This window comes from Haemaphysalis longicornis, unplaced genomic scaffold (assembly GCF_048455015.1).
Source record: "Haemaphysalis longicornis isolate Haplotype H1 unplaced genomic scaffold, Haemaphysalis longicornis Haplotype H1 scaffold_4, whole genome shotgun sequence".
Taxonomy (NCBI): domain Eukaryota; kingdom Metazoa; phylum Arthropoda; class Arachnida; order Ixodida; family Ixodidae; genus Haemaphysalis; species Haemaphysalis longicornis.
The window spans coordinates 62,871,066-62,888,584 of record NW_027526361.1 but is presented as its reverse complement, the minus strand read 5'-3'; the positions used below and the strand labels follow the sequence as shown (position 1 = coordinate 62,888,584).

The following is a 17,519-nucleotide window of genomic DNA, read 5'->3' as shown; positions in this document are numbered from 1 at the left end:
TGTCTGTTAATGCAGATTAGCTGCAAGACGGGCATGTTCACGCAAAGATTTATGAACCAGGCTGGCGGGGTAACAAAATCATTGAATGAGGTTACAACAAAATGTGTTATGAAAAATGATATAATACTGTTTGCTATATATAAATAGCAATTAAAGGTATAAAATGGTTCTGACACCAATTAAATGGCCTGTTGGAAATCATTGGCAAAACCTAAAGAGCAACATTTCATACAGCTGCAATTGAGAAATAGTAAAGCGTGGTTGGGGCCTGAATTCAGCAGGCATGCTCCAGCTGAGAATGTATAATTGCAGAGCAAAACAATTATAAAGGCCTAGGGAAAAGGTGAGCTTAGTTGAGTTTACCACCAAGGTATTTGGTAGAGAGAATAGTTACAAAAATAAAGAAGCAACATGGGAAGCTTTATTTTCCCTGATTTAAGTTTATCAGCACTGAGCTTCATGTTCTGCATGTCCCATTGAAGAATGTTACACCTGCATGCACTCGGCACATCACATTTTACGGTATAACACAGTTTACTTCGAACATAGGTAAATAAGAGAATATTGCATAAGCAGTTCATTTATACGTGAAATAGGAACAGCAGGGTTTTTAAAACGAAGCCCGTAAGTGTGCTGAATGAAAGGGACCAATGATGAGTTTATGTTGTCACTAATAACAAATTTCAACGACCTTGTCAGAAACAAACCCCTTCCATGGAGGGAGTGTGTGTAATCAAGATTTTTTTGATAAAAGGTTGTAAATGCCCTGTAAATGTATGTCAAAAGGTATTTTAACGCCCTAGTCGTGGCCTGTGAGTCATCGGCGCTTTTTTCTGGTGTTTAGATGATCAAGGGCTGTTGTACGGGATCCACCTTCTCTTCTCACTTTGGTCACCATCTTTCTTAGTCACTGCATTCATGTGCTTGGTCAGGGATCTAGCAAGCGAGGACGACAATCGGCACCAACTATCAGCCGAGTTCCTTCAGGCTGGGACAATTGCTGGAGAGGCTAAACAATGTTTTTAAAATCCCTGAGAGCTTTCACTTTTTGTTTTGTTAAAGAACATTTAGGCAACCCTTCAACTGTCCGAAATAACAAAAATGACTATTGTGCCCGTTAAATAGTTAATCTACGCACAGTGAACGATGGCACAAAATCTATCAATGCGAACCTACCCTTTGAACCTGCTTAATATTTAGCAGAGACTCACTCCATTCATTAGCTGTTTTATGGCACTGTGGTTGGGCTACTGGTTTCCACCTATGGAGCCTGTGGGCCGCACTAGTTTCCAGTCGTCCTGGCAAATGTTTTTGGAGACTAGCACTACCCTGCAGTGTACGAGCCATGGATTCCTTGGGTTGGCCATGTGAAATTCTAGTGAATCGTTACAAGCCACCAAAGAAAGTGAGCATTTGTTTATCGACCACTGTTTTGTGGCCATGAAAAGTTTCGTTCATTAATTAAAAAGACTAACAAATGAGATCAATTTTATTGCAAAACTTCAAACAAATAACTGGTATTACAGAAAATGTGTAAAGCAGCTGGAGCTCCATAGCCACTTTCCAGCTATTTCTCCATGCCATCAGAGAATCTTGTTTGTGCGACTAACAGATACCGACCTATTCCACTGCAAAGAAACATAACTGGGCGATTGCAGTGGGGCCTCTAGTTCCGTTTGATCATATCACTTGAGTGTTTACGTACAGTTAACATACTGATGACTGTGTTTATAGTGCATGCACATATAACATCAATGTAGTTTGAAATTGGGATCTTTTGCACCATTTCTTTTTGTTAAATTCGCCCCATGATAGCCTTGACGTTTGCCTATCAATTACATTTGCAGCATGCTCGCTGCTTATACCTGTTTACACAAACAATCCGTAGATGCTTTCACGTTCCAGGCACATCTTAAGATTCTCTTTGATGTTGCTTATTGAGCCTGTGCAGAACCCATAGGTTTTCATATGCTGGAGTGCATGTAGGTGTATTAGACATGATGGCCGGCCAAGCATATACCCTTCCTATTGCCGTCTCTACAGCCTCTTCTCTGACCCTATCGTTTGGGTGTGTGTCCTGAATTAACTTCCTTTGCATGAGGGACTCAGTCAAGTCTGGCCAACATAGCGTACACCACGGTACAGTGAGATGTGAAAGTTATACCAGTGCAGTGGCTATGAGATGAAGCGTCTAGCTAGTCTACCTTTTGAAGGTCGCAGGTCCTAAACTGTTGTAGAATCATGTATCCTACTACGAAATATTTGGTTTCTACTAGGAAATCTTTTTAAGCGCTGAATATCACGCAATTATGATCCTTGTGGCGCATGCTCACAAGACTTTTCTGCTCATAAAACGTATCGTGGGTGTAAAACAAATTTTAAGCTACAATTTCGCCCACTAGAAAATAAGAACTTCCCGATTTTCGAGTTTTCCTTGCTAATATTTCAGAAGAGGAGATCTACTGTAGTGGTACGTACGTGGTACATGTGTGGGGACACCAAAGATTACCTTTCCTATTCTCGGCGCAATTGTCTGTAATTGTAATGCGCACATGTGCCTAGTAAAAAACGGTTGCCGCCACTACCCTTCGTCCTCGGCACTGTACATTCTGATTATCTTTTGGCGCTGCTAAGTTGTCTTCATTTCGAGAACACACACCGCGATTTCAGGTCGCCCATTTAAGCATTCTGGACTTGCCGTGGTGCAAACTGTTGATAGTAGATGCCGCCGCGCCGACATGCGTCGGAAGGTTCACAGAATTACGCTCGGACGGTGTCTTTTCTTGTGTGGAACGTAGCTTGTTCGAACGAGGCCAGTCGGCTGTGCGATGTCGTCTCACGTACGCTGAAACTGTACGCAGGTACCATCGGCGTACACCAAGCATAACCAAGCGGTCACAGGTCAACATTACTCGAGAGCGGCTATTTTGCTGCGGTCTGGAAAGGCTGGCTGGGTCCCCACGCAATACATAATCACAAGCAACTTTCTCACGTTTTCAGATAGTGCTTCTAACAATATGCACTCCGGTTTATCTACGTTGTCGGCCCGAGAAAATCGGAGCTTCGTCACGCTTTCGGACACGCGACTCCATGTGCGCGATACGGCAGCTGGCAGCAGCAGCAACATCGCCGGCTGCTCCCGCAAGAACAAAATTGTTTGTTTAGAAAAGTTTTAGCAGTTCAATGGTGCGTTATTTTGTACTGCAAATAAAAAAAATGTGTATTTCGGACTACACTACACAAAATAATGACAATTATAATGTTATGACGTCATTATGACGTCACGCGTGGCAGCAGCCGTTGCCAGGGGGGCGTGGCTGCTGCCACGCGCGTGGCAGGAGACGCTGCCTTCTGCGTTATGCGCGACTGTCTCGTGCGGGCACTGCGGCGCAACATACGTCCGGCCTGAAGTACTAAATTTGCAGTTGTCGCGCGCCCTGCAGAACACCGTATGCAAAGCCTGATCCAGTAGCTGATCAAGTGGCTCTTTGAAAATACTTTCAGCATGCGTAAAGCCGTAGAAGCGATTTTTTAACTTTTTTTCTTGACGCCAGAAGACCGCAGATGACGCGCAGCAGACGAGAATGCGCAGGCGACGACATATCTCGCTGACCCCACGATCGCATTTTTTGCTACTCTTACTTCGAACGCATATAAAACACTTGCATGGTTGGACAGGACACACTGAGCTCGTTTGTCCCAACAAATTCACGTAAGCACCCGAATACCATTTTTCGCCCAGGTCCTCCAGCGGCCAAGCACGTTGGATGGTTTATTTTGTCACCAGCAGATGGCGCCACTGTACGGAAAAATCCAAAACACTGGACCAATCGTAGGGCCGCTTTTTGATTCATAGGGCCCATGGGGAGTTTCGCAACTCCTGTATCAAGTAACTCTGGTTTGGACAAGAACGTAGCCTGCATCGTTGCCGACTTCGATGCTGTCTCCTTGAAGCAGTCTTCGTTGACTTTTTCGTTCGAATCGGAATTGGGCTTAACATGGCAGACTGTCCGCGAAGACGGCAACGAAGCCGTCTAAAGAGCAAATTGGAACGCACCCATTGACGGAGTGAGATTTGTTCCCTCTTATTACGCCTAACAACTGACCAATCGCAGTTTTAAAACGATTAATAAAACTTCAACCACAGCTGTTACGGCGGCCAGAAGAGGGTCGTTAAAAAACCCGTAAAACTTCAATACAAACTCTCTACTGAAAACTGCCACATGTTACGGCATTTGGATAGAGTTCTGTAAAACTACCAGCTATAAAGTCTCCGAGAACAAAACAGCCAACGGTACACTGCGGGAGTCTTCGCACCTGGATACCAGGCGCCATGTATTGCATTTTCCCGCAGCCAAGAGCCTGGCCGGATGTTCCACAGGCCGGTACGGTTGAAGCTGTGGTTGATGGTGTAGTATCAATAAATGGAGCGCAGTATTTTCCTACGTAGTCCCGTCGGGGTTTGGAGCAAGATTCGTTGAAATGTGAATGTACGAAAAGCCCCACTGGGAGAAAGAGGGGGAGAGGTCGAATGGCAGTTACGGAGATAAAAAAAGATGGATTTTTGTTTTATTAGCCATGAACGCTTTATTATGGCACAACGGCCCGAAGGTTCGGAGAAGCTAATAAAAGATCCAGTAATTATGTTAACGCGAAAACACCAGCGTTATTTCAATATGCATAGACACTGTTTTCAGGTGATTTGAACGCGGATGCGCCATAACCGCGCAATTATGGAGGGAGATTTTGGGTGGTTATGAACGGGCAAAGTGGTCTTCGAAAAGCGTTTTACCGTAAGCATTGCGTTCAATACCATTGGTTTGGAGTTAAAGGTTGGATGTTAAAGAAAAAAAGACTATAAATGACTTCTATTAATGTGTGGCACAAATAGTCGCATCAAATACGGCCAATTTCGAGAGAGAGAGAGAGAGAGAGAGAGAGAGAGAGAGAGAGAGAGAGAGAGAGAGAGAGAGAGAGAGAGAGAGAGAGAGAGAGAGAGAGAGAGAGAGAGAGAGAGAGATATATAACTTTATTTGAAGCGGCCTATGTCCGGGCTGCCGAAAATGGTGTTCTGGTGGGACGGAATGCGCTTAAATAGGTACTCCACAGGGTCTCCACAGGAACCAGGGTTCCGCACGTGGGCAATCTGCCAGGCAAGGGGAGGCCAGAGGATCGGGCGAAAATCCGGTGGAGGAGCGGCCCAGCTCTCTCATGAGTATTGGATCATCATCATCATCATCATAATCATCATCCTCACCACTACTACCACCACCAGCAGCAGCAGCCTATCTACGCCCACTGCAGTGCAAAGGCGTCTCCCAATGATCTCCAATTGCTCCAATTATACCGGTCGTGTGCCAACTGCGACCAATTTATCCCCGCAAACTTCTTGATCTCATCTGCCCACCTAACTTTCTGCCGCCCCCTGTCAGGCTTGCCTTCTCTAGGGATCCACTCTGTTACCCTTGATGACCAACGGTTATCTTGCCTTCGCATTACATGCCCTGCCCACACCCATTTCTTCTTCTTAATCTACTAATATGTCCGTAGCACGCGTTTGCTCCCTGACCCACTCCGCTCTATTATTGTCCCTTAATGTTACACCTATCATACTCCATGCGGGGAATCGGGAGTATGGAATATGGGGTGGCAAAAGGTTCGGACGAAGAAAGAGGGGTGATCGCCTGGCGCGAGGGCAAGTCCAGCAAGTGTGTTTTAAGTCAGAGTGGAAACAAAATAGTCCATGAAACGAAAAGCAACCCAGACAATGCTGCGGAAAAAGCGCCAAGAAATCTTCGAAATCCCAGAAATTCTCTACTGCTGCGTAAGAATTCTTGCACTGCTTCTCCGTTGCAACATTTCGTTTGCCTGGTGGCATAGAAGGAACACGGCGTGAAAACGGTGGGTAAGATAAAGATTTCTCGTTTAGTTACAGAACTTCAAGTTTTTCATTACAATCATCATCAACAACATCAGCCCACTCAGGTTCACTGCAGGACAAAGGCCTCTCCCATTGACCTCCAACCGATCCTGTTCTGTGCTGCTCGAGTCCACACTTTACCCACGAAATTTTTCATTCATTCCTCCACCGGATTAAAGGTATTCCCCTTCTTATAGACCCATCTCTTGGCACCCACTCTGTTACCCTAATTCTCCACCTGCTGCTCGTTTGTCTCACTACATGGCCAACCTAAGTCCATTTCTTTTTCTTCATTTGACAAAGTAATGACCTTTTATATTTATCTTTCCAGTTTTTATTTACGTTTTGCGTTCCCAGTTTACTGTCACCAAAGCTGGTTTCCCCATCTGGCCACCAATAGTGCAACTGGGGCGGTTTTTTTTTCTCGAAATGAGGCAGATCCACCTAACGCAAATTTGAGAAACCAGCGGAAGTTTGTTACCGGAGGTAAATGCAACGCTGTCAAAGCTATTATATGACATTATTTAAATGTCAGCTAGGAAAAGTTTATGGCCACAAGTAATAAAGAATTATGCGGTGAATTCGAGCAATATTAGGGCGATAAGTTCGGATTTGGCCCATACTGACTTGAACCACTCAAGTTGGTGCGGTATTCTTATGAAAACTTTATTTAAATTGACTTCCAAGAATGGTGCGATGGAGGTTTGGCAGGAAAGGCGTTAAATATATGCAAAACCAATTCAAGAACAGTAGAACTATGCATGGAGAGCAGGTGAGTCCTCTTCGCACCGTTAGCAGCTCTTATCGAATTCTTCCCTAGGATAATTTTCTTGCGCACGCCTGAAAGCCCACACGAAGTAAGCAAGCTCTTTATTGCCTTGCCATAAATTTCCAAAAAGCTTCACAAGAAGGTTGCTCATATCTTCACCTTAATGAAGCGGTTCGCACTCTCAAAGGGGAAGGGGGGGGGGGGGGGAGAGATTTGCCACGGCTTGTAAGCGGCGGCTATTTAGTTAATTACTAAAATGGTAAATATGGGAGTAAAAAATAAATGTAACCAGAGTTACTCCGTAAAGACGGCAGAGACGAGATGAAATCATTATTTCACATCTCTTAGTTTCATTTCGTTAACTTCTTTTAGTTCACTTCGTCGTTGATATGTGGGGACGCATCTTTCCCCGATCTCCTAATTGCCGTCTGAATTCATGATAAGCCAGCTCCGAAAAGCAAAAAAGAACTTCTGAAATAACCCATAAAGAAAGTCTGCACAGTCAAGCCAAAAGCAAACTCCCATTGCGCAAATGGATTTGGGTCATTTCGATCCGTGAAACAGCATGATCTGGCACAATTTAGGTACGAACTACGATGTACGTACACGTTTGCAGAGCGCTATTTTAGCTATTTTCCTGCCACCCCTTTTTATGGGATAGTTGCCGAGTTTTTCTTGTCACTGCATTTTTAACTGACTTAGTTTCGGTTTGTGGATCTTGCTCATTCCGAAAAAAAAAAACGTCTCAATTGTCAGATGTGGCTATAAACAGTTACATTGTCAGCTTTAACTTTTCGTTTAACGTTTCGTTACGCTTAGTTATATCTCTTTTGTGTTTTTTTTTTCTTCTTACAACAATCGCGCTTCGCACTACCACAGCGAACAAATATCCAAACTTCGCCATTTACGTATTTCTGCGCAGGTACTCCGGGCAAGAGTTTACACCGTTCACACTGCGGTAATCGGCGAAGAAGACGCGTTAAAAGTTGTGCCCCGACAACCAAAAGCTGCCCGGAAGCAGAAAGGAAATCGAAGGTGAGAGCAGAAGAGGAGAAAAAGCCCAAGGGTGGCGGCCCCAGCAGCAGCACGCTGTCAATAATGAAGCAGCTCCGGAGCAGCCATCCATTATTAAGGAGACAGCACGGCTGGCGTGAATGGGGGAGCCTGGTGTGCGAGCTCGGAGGGGCCCTTCGGCGCGCTACTCAGGCTGCTGGCACGCCTGACAGTGCGCGGCCGACGGGGTGAGTGATGCCACCGGGATGGAAAATAACTTCTCCATTGTCCGTCCCTCACACAGTCCCTCGCTCTCCGCTAGAAGGGACCCTAAAGAAGGCTGATGATCCCCCTTTTACAAGCCAGGCATATCCTGGAACAACCCAGGCAGAATGTGATATAACCGTATACATCTATATATATATATATATATATCAGGGTGTCGAACCGGAACCGAACCGAACCGAAAACCGGAACTGAACCGGTATTTTTGCCGGAACTGAACCTGAACCCGAACCGTTATTTTTTGAGCACGCTGAACCCGAACCGGAACTGAACCGAAAAAAGAAATAACGGTTACCGGTTCATGCCGAAACGGTTCGACCCTCTGTTGTTGACATTGCACAGTCAATGCAATTCAGGCTTTTTTTTCTTTCACGTACCATCAACTTCGTACCTGCTCGCTCACTTCCCCCTCCAGACAATTGAACACTATCACACTCTATGTAACAACAAGGGAAATGAATGAGCACCAATGTAGCAATGGTCTGTTGCTGCTGGAAGCGCGAGCGTAGTGGAAGCTGACCAAAGGAAATGTCATTCTCCGCAGCTTGCAGGGGATATAAAACGACTTTGCCCTTCCCTAGCTGCAACTTTAGTGGAGCAATCAGGCTGCAGGAGTGCTCCAGTGTGCAGCAGCGAAAGCCCGATGTGTGCAAACTTTTTCCATTTCATAATTTGTTTAAAAGGTCCGACACCTGCAAATTGTAATATTTGACAAATTTGACCGCAGGAGCGGCTCAGTGGCTAAACCACTTGATGCTGACTACAAGTGGCTTCGATGTCCCTTACCCACGACCATTTTTGAGGACAGTACAGTGGACAAGCTCCGTTTTTTACAAGTACAAATAACAACAGATATGTCAGGGAAAACTGTTAAGGTGCGCACTTAATCTCTTGGCAAGAAACTGCAGTCCTCGACCTTGTCTTGGAAGCAGAAGCAGTAATAAAGCAGATGACACGTGCAGAAAGGACGGCCGGTACCTCACACTGTCCCATTCGCCGAGCGATCATCTTTTCTGCTTGTTCTGCAGTTTTTTCTCTTTCAGATCTGCTTTTTTTTTCGAAGGTGCACTTGTACTGACTGCCCAACTCGCTACATTACTTCTACTGCTACTCGATCCGGAGGGGAGTACTGATTTGATTTGATTGTGGGGTTTAACGCGCCGACCCAGCACAGGCGATGAGGCGCGCCGTAGTGGAGGGCTTCGAATTAATTTTGACCACCTGGGGATCTTTAACGTGCGCCGAAATTTCGTACACACGGGCGTTTTTGCTTTTCGCCTCCATCAGAAAAGCGGCCGCTTCGGCCGGGAATCGAACCCGCGACCTCGCGCTCAGCAGTGCCTTAGCCACTGAGCCACCGAGGCAGGTCAGAGGGGAGTACTGCTGTGGACGAATTAAAGAGCGCCTACCCAAAAAAGTTCTTCTTATGCTCCGCGCGTAAAATTTCCCTTTCATTTTGTAACAGCATAATCTGTTATAAGATTACGCAATGTAGCACACGGAACGATGGCCGGGGGTCAGGCGGTACGATGACATACTGATTGTAATGCACACATCCAGTATAGCTTTCGCAAAAGGAATTGCAGTGGTCAGAGAAATAATGCAGTGACTGAGCGTTAACTAAAGCTTACTTTTAACAAAAGTGTGGCTAACACATTCGATAGGGTGACAGCTAACAAATTATTCAGGGTGACCAAATGATCTAATTCATTGGTAGTATTTATGTGCCTGTAGTAGGGTTGTTCTGTTTTGTTACAAATATTAAAAAAATGTGCGCCATTGGTAATTAGCGCTGATATTTCAACACGCCAGTACGCAGACCTAAATTTAAGGCTTCAAGGTAAGCGTGATAGGCGATTCCATAGTGACGATTGCGATTTTAACAAAAAATGAAAGGGCAGAATATACAGGGTGTCCCAGCTATCATGCACCAAGATTTAAAAAAAGAGAAATTGCGTAACTCGAAGAAAACCTAGTGCATAATGTTTGCAGTACTGTGAAGTTGCGGAGAGTAATTTTTTCGTTAATGAGACTTAATTAATTGATTGTAATTAATTATCTAACTAGAGAAATACTTCCCTAATCACTAAAGTGTCAATGAGGCACTTGTAGGTAACCACGAGGGGCATCTAACTGCGCTATTTTCAGCGACGAACTAATTGCGTACTCATTTATTTTGACTGATTAAGGAAACCCGCGAAATATGAAAAATACCACGTGACGACGCTTACGCGCGCATTGTAAAGCAGCGTCCCCAAACAAAGCTGATTGAAAGCAACTGCTTCGCGTGTTATCCGCCCGAAAAGACAGCGCATCACCTTGATAATAGCATGCATGGAAGGAGCAGCAACAGCAAGATTCCCGGGACGCGTGTGCAGATAAGGAACAAACTCGGTCGCGATTTCTTCTTTCTTTCTTTTGTTTATTTCATTCTGGCTAACTCAGAGGCAGCCTGTTTGAGGGCGTTGCTTTACGGTGCGCGCGGAGGCGCCGTCACGTGGTATTTTTCATATTTCGCGGGTTTCCTTTATCAGTCATAATAAATGTGTACGCAATTAGTTCATCGCTGAAAATACCGCAGTTAGATGCCCCTCGTGGTTACCTTCAAGTGCCTCATTGACACTTTAGTGATTAGGAGAGTATTACTCGAGTTAGATAATTAATTACAATTAGTTAATTAAGTGTCATTAAAGAAAAAAATACTGTCCGCTTCTTCACAGTACTGCAAACATTATGCACCTGGTTTCTTTCGAGTTACGCCTTTACTCGTTTTTTAAATCTTGGTGCATGATAGCTGGGACACCCTGTATATCCCACCGTCATATCTCTCGGCGGTGGCTTTATGAATAGTCGCTAGGACAACATAAAGTCTGGACGAGAAAGTAGGTAGTAAATCGTCACCACTTCATCTGTTTTTCTAATATCTCGTGATTATTTAAAGTTTGCTTTGCAATTGCGCCACTGCCCTTGGGGAACAGCAGCATTTTGAATTTTTGTTTGTGTTTTGACTTTACTGTCGCTTTAAACTACTAAATGTTTTTTTTCTAATTTCAGTGACAATTCAATTCATCGAACCGGTTCGCGAACCGGTTCAAGCTCCCGAACCGGTTCGCGAACCGGTTCGGCACATAATTTTGTCGAACCGGAACTGAACCGGAACGAAATTATTTCACCCGAACCTGAACCGTAACCGAACCGGTATTTTTTTCGGTTCGACACCCTGATATATATATATATATATATATATATATATATATATATATAGGAAAATGAGGGGCTCGTTCGTTCGGTCCCCACTCTGGGCGCGTGTTTTTCTTTCTTTCTTTCTTCATTTTCTCTCGTTTCAATTAATATGAAAAAAAAATATATATATAGATATAATTTCACTAACGGTAAAAAAATATAGTCCAACCATTCCCCTATGCCTTCTTTGGCGTTGTAGACTGCCCGCATTTCTTTCTATATATATATATATATATATATATATATATATATATATATATATATATATATATATATATATATATATATATATATATATATATATATATATATATATATATATATATATATATATATATATATATATAGGCCAGCAATAACGGTTGGCAGTCAAGAAAACCTCGGAAAGCAAAGGGGAGGATGTGGTAGGTAATTGAAACAGATAAAGAATTTGGAAAGAAAGTGGAGAAAAAATGCCCGCCAGGTGGGATCCGAACCCACGACCTCCAGAATAGCGGTCTGGTGCGATAACCACTACGCTACCGGCGGGGCTATACTCTACCACCCCCAAGCGCAGGAAACAAAAATACCTAACATAAATACCCAGAAAGTGGAGGGGAAATATAGCCCCGCCGGTAACGTAGTGGTTATCGCACCAGACCGGTATTCTGGAGGTCGTGGGTTCGGATCCCACCTGGCGGGCATTTTTTCTCCACTTTATTTCTTTCTTTCCAAATTCTTTATCTGTTTCAATTACCTACCACATCCTCCCCTTTGCTTTCCGAGGTTTTCTTGACTGCCAACCCTTATTTCTGTCTTACTTTCAACGAGCCCCTCATTTCCTATTCTGATTCGCTATATATATATATATATATATATATATATATATATATATATATATATATATATATATATATATATATATATATATATATATATATATATATATATATATATAGCACTGGTTGTCTAGTGCTTGCCGCACTGGACAACCAGAGTATAGAACCGTGGGCTTGAAAATTAATATGCAGAAAACCCAAGTAATGATAAATAAACTCGGGACAGCACAGCGGTTTGAGATAGGTGGCGAGGCAGTGGAAGTGGTAAGCGAATATATCTACTTAGGCCAAGTTGTGACCCCAGATCTCAACCACGAGGCAGAGATAATTAGAAGGATCAGAATGGGGTGGGGTGCATATGGCAGACATTCTCAGATAATTAATAGCAGCCTACCATTGTCGCTGAAGAAGAAAGTGTATGACAGCTGCATCTTACCGGTACTCACCTACGGGGCAGAAACTTGGAGGCTCACTAAGAGCGTTCAACTTAAACTGAGGACGACTCAGCGAGCAAAGGAACGGAAGATGATAGGAGTACATTAAGGGACAATTACGAAGAGAGAGGAACGGGTCAGGGAACAAACGCGTGGTAAGGACATATTGGTAGAAATTAAGAAGAAATCGACGTGGGCAGGGCATGTAATGCGAAGGCAAGATAACCGTTGGTCATTAAAGGTAACAGAGTGGATCCCTAGAGAAGGCAAGCGTTGCAGGGGGCGGCAGAAAGTTAGATGGGCAGCTGTGATCAAGAAGTTTGCGGGGATAAATTGGTCGCAGTTAGCACAGGACCGGGCTAATTGGAGATTAATGGGAGAGGCCTTTGCCCTGCAGTAGGCTGATTCAGACATATATATATATATATATATATATATATATATATATATCCGTGTGTGTGTGTTTGCATGTAGGTATATACATCAGCATCAGCATCAGCATCGACAGCCTACTAAGGTCCACTGCAGGGCGAAGGCCTTTCCAACCGAATTCTAACAGCTCCTGTCCTGCGCCGCTGAAGCCAACTGTTGCCCACCAAATTTCCGTATTTCATCCCTCCATTGTGTTACTGGCCTTCTCCTTCTCCTAGATCCATCTCTTGGTATTCACTCTGTTACCCTAATTGTCCACCGGTTGCCGGTTCGTCTCACTACACGGTCAGCCCAAGTCCATTTCTTTTAAAAACGATAGTTTTTCTTGGGCCACTTAAACGCTGATATTTTGGCCTGTGTCTGTCTGTGTGTGTGTGTGTGGGACTCGATTCAGCCACCCAGCCAAAGTGAAACTAACTGCGCAATAGTCTTACATACGTACAGCCAAATCTCGACGTCAAGCTCCGGTTTAATATTCATACTTGTCAACATTGTTGAACCAGAACAAGGCATTACACAAATATAAGGCAGAAAATCAATACATGAGTGATATTTGCAAGAAGCCGATACGCGGCCATTTTTTTTCTTTTATTGGACTATGATATCTTCTACTCTAGTTTGTTCTCTAATCCAAGAAGCTCGTTTCCTGTCCCTGAGTGTGACTCCTATTATTATCCGTTCCGTGGCCCGTTGGGCCGACCGAAGTTTGCTTTCCAGTCATTCAGTAAGGCGCCAAGTTTCAGCTCTGTATGTCATTACTGGCAGTACGCACTGGGCGTATATTTTTCTTTTGAGTGATAGAGGTAGGTTACTTTTCATTATTTGGGAGACCTTGCCGAGTGCTCCCCAACCAATACCTATTCTGCACCGTATTTCTCACTCACGGTTCGGATCAGCACTAACCATCTGTCCGAGGTAATCAATATTCTTTTACTTCTTCTATTCTTTCGTTTCCTACGCTAAAGGGGACGTTCTTGGTACGCTTATTCCATATTACTTGAGATTTAGTCGTGCTTACTTTTAGCCCCACGGCAGTGATTTTTTATTGTACTTCCTCAAGCATATTTTGCAGTGCTGCAGTCTCGCTCAGCAAGACTATGTCGTCTGCAAACCTCAAATGACTGAAGTATTCTGCGCTTATCCTTAATCCTGTGTTTTCCCTGTCAAGCTTTCTGTATACACCCTGCAGACATGCTGTGAACAGTTTTGGTGAAATGGTGTCTCCCAGTTTTACACCCTCTTGGATGCGGAATTTATCGCTTTGCTTGTGAAGTGTTATCCTGCCCGTACATTTCTTATGTATGTCGTCTAGAAGACTTATGTAGGACCTTTCTATTCCCTGATCCTTCAATGCTTTTAGCCCAGAAGCAGTTTGCACTGAGTCAAACGCTTTCTGATACAATGCTTTTAGCCCGGCAGCAGTTTGCACTGAGTCAAACGCTTTCTGATAGTCTATAAACGCCATGTAAAAGGGTTCAGTGTATTCTGTGGATTTTTCTGTCACTTGATTGACAAAGTGGATGTGATCCATGTTTGAGCACACTTTCCTAAACCCGGCCTGCTCTCTCGGTTGATGGGAATCCAGGCTGTCACCTATGCGGCCAACTATAACTTAGGTTATAGAGCTTGTAAACTTGGTACCTTGTAAACTTGGTATCTCCATTTTTATGAATCAGAATAATGATCGCGTTTTTCCAGCCTATGGACACTTGTTGAGTCCTTAAGCATTCTGAAAATAGTGCAAAAAGCTTTTCCAGTACTATATCGCCTCCCCCTTTCAATAAATCTACGGTTATGTTATCGCCCGCAGCTTTTCCTCTTTTCATGTCCATGAGCGCCTTTCCTACCTTCTCTTTAGTAACTAGCGGTAGTTTCCCCCGATCTAACGTCGCTGGCATACAGCCTGGTGCAGAACCGTTCTGCTACCTTAATTACCTCGTCCATGTTGTTCGTAATGCTATTCTTCTGGTCTTTAAGTGCGTACATTCTGTCTTTGCCGACGGCAAGCTTTTTCTTAGTAGCTTTCAGACCTCCTTCTATTTGCAGCGTTTCTTCGATCCCTGCCACGTTGTATGCACGAATGTTGTTTGCTTTACCTTTGTTAATAAATTTAGACATTTTAGTTAGCTCAATTTTATCCGCCGCACTTGACACATTCCTGTTCTTAAGTTTCGCAATTAGTTCCTTCGTTTACTTTGTTTTCCGGTTTCATTCCTGCATGCTGCTTCTCTCACAGCTGCTGCAGATTCTGTATTCTTCTGTTAATGGTGTCGTTAGGATATATATATATATATATATATATATATATATATATATATATATAGAGAGAGAGAGAGAGAGAGAGAGAGAGAGAGATGACGGAGCAAGGAAGATAGTGAAAACAGAGGAACAGGAGGCTTAAACTTTAGGCAAGGGCGCCACTCAGTGCGGGGCATACGTTTTGACAAGAGGACGGTTTCGTCAAGGAAACGTACGTACGTACATACATACATACATACATACATACATACATACATACATACATACATACATACATACATACATACATACATACATACATACATACATACATACATACATACATGGGCAAAGTATCTATAAACGTTGTACATGGGTGCACAGAAGGGGTACAGGGGTTCACATACAGAATACACAAAAAACTCGCGATTTATCGTCATGAGGAGAAATTGTTTAAAACTTTCCTGGATTACTGATAGGCAGGAAGTCGGCCACTTCGACTGGCCGTCCACTTTTTACAGAATTCGAGCCGAACATGTAAAAATTAAAAGATTGTATACAAACCTTCCACCGTTAGTGCGAAAATAAAACTATCTCCTGAAAATAAAATGATCTCACCGAGGGAAACAGAAAAGGATGAAGGCAACAGAACAAGAAAACCGAACGTTTATTCTGAAAGAAACTGTTCCCTTTCCGCAGAAATATGTATGGGACTCTTCATGGCGCAGCAATTCTCAGGATAACGGAGCGACCGCGCTGAACATCCACGCTACGAAAATAGCTACATCGCTAACAGAAACAAGTCTTCCAAATCGCGGAAGAAAACACGCCGACGCCAAAGTCGTCCAGAAGTGCTATGTGGAGCACGGGACCCCTCCCTCGAAGACGGCCACTCCTCTGCTATTTGTTTAGTTTTCCTCGTAGGCCGGACGGCGGAGCAACGGAGCAGAACAGAGGAAACGATCAGACACAACCGGTTCTCACTTTTTACTCTGCTCGTGCGTATCTCGCCAAGCATGCAAGCCGGACGCACGCCATGCGGTAGTCGTGCGGCCCGTGAGTTCCTCGTTCATCGAAGCCGCCAGAACCAGCGCTGTTCAGCGCCGCTTCAAGTGGCGCTTGTTTCGGAAGCGCATCACGATGGCTCACGGCCGCCGCCTTACACACGCGCACGTTCCGAGTCGCAACAGCCCATTCAACTACCGTCGTCGCCGTGAAGGACACGGTAGCGGACGCCTGTTGCGAGGAACAGTCACACGACACGGGAAATACCATGAGGCTACCTTTCCAAGGATTAACCGTTGGATGTCAGCAGACAACCAGCACGAAACTAGCCCGTAGTGCCAACGCAAAGGCGTGCTGCCTCCAAACACGGCGTGGCCCAGAGCGTTGCGGATTTCGTCAATTCAAACCCCGGTCCGTATTCCCACTCGCACGGCCGCTCAAGCTGGCGCGGCATCTTTAGCGTGCCGCTTCCAAGACGAGATTCCGCGCGCGGTCTTGGCGACGTGAGGTCACAAATTGTCGGTCGGGTTCACGCAGTGCAGTATTTTTGGCAGCGCTTTGAGGAGACGGCGACGCTCACCTGAGACTTGGCCCGGGCGTGGGGCCGTCTGGACGACACGATTGGTGCCATCGCCGCCTAGTCGCAGCTCCATGGAGCGCCGGCGAGCATGCTGCGGTCGAAAATGGTCAGCGGGCCACCGTTGACGCAGCATCAGGGCATCATAGAGCACTGCACGAATCTTTCCCGCGTCGTTTTAAAGCTTATCAGAGCACACGGGAGCCGTTCACAGTCGTGCACCTGCGACCTTACGCCGCGCGGACACCGCACGCCGCAGTACGCTCGCCCGCAAGCCCCTCTCCAGCACACCGGTTCCCAACGCGCGCGGTGACCGTCATGGTGGCGCCATCTCCCGCTTAATAAGTTAGAGGGCCACTCCTAGGAAAGAGCGCGGTTTTCAAGATGCAACATAGAAGAAATTTCTCATGCCTTAGCCATGTACACATATATCGCTTACAATTTTAAAAGTTGAAGAAATAAACAAAACGTAGGACATTGTTAGAATAATCTTTCTGATTGATTGATTGATTGATTGATTGATTGATTGATTGATTGATTGATTGATTGATTGATTGATTGATTGATTGATTGATTGATTGATTTGAGGTTTAACGCGCCGACGCTACACAGGTGATGAGGCGCGCCGCAGTGGGAGGCTCCGGATTAATTTTGACCACCTGGGGACCTTTAACGTGCGCCGAACTCTGGAACACACGGGCGTTTTTGCTTTTCGCCTGCATCAGAAAAGCGGCCACAACGACAGGGAATCGAACCCGCGTCCTTGAGCTCAGCAGAATAACCTTTCCTCTCTAAAAAGCCAAAA

General features: G+C 44.7%; 1 protein-coding gene and 1 non-coding gene across 2 annotated transcripts in view; both read right to left on the bottom strand.

Annotated features, from left to right (window-relative positions):
- LOC144178843 (beta-1,3-galactosyltransferase 1-like) overlaps positions 1-16,995 on the bottom strand; it is a 116,235-nt gene extending 99,240 nt beyond the window's left edge. Inside the window, exon 1 of the mRNA XM_077706975.1 lies at positions 16,718-16,995. Coding sequence (XP_077563101.1) covers positions 16,718-16,768 — 51 coding nt within the window. The 5' untranslated portion in view covers positions 16,769-16,995. The remainder of the gene's footprint in view (positions 1-16,717) is intronic.
- Positions 11,666-11,738, bottom strand: Trnas-gcu (transfer RNA serine (anticodon GCU)). Its single transcript has one exon. It is a non-coding gene; the product is annotated as a tRNA-Ser (tRNA).
- Positions 16,996-17,519: the final 524 nt, after the last annotated feature.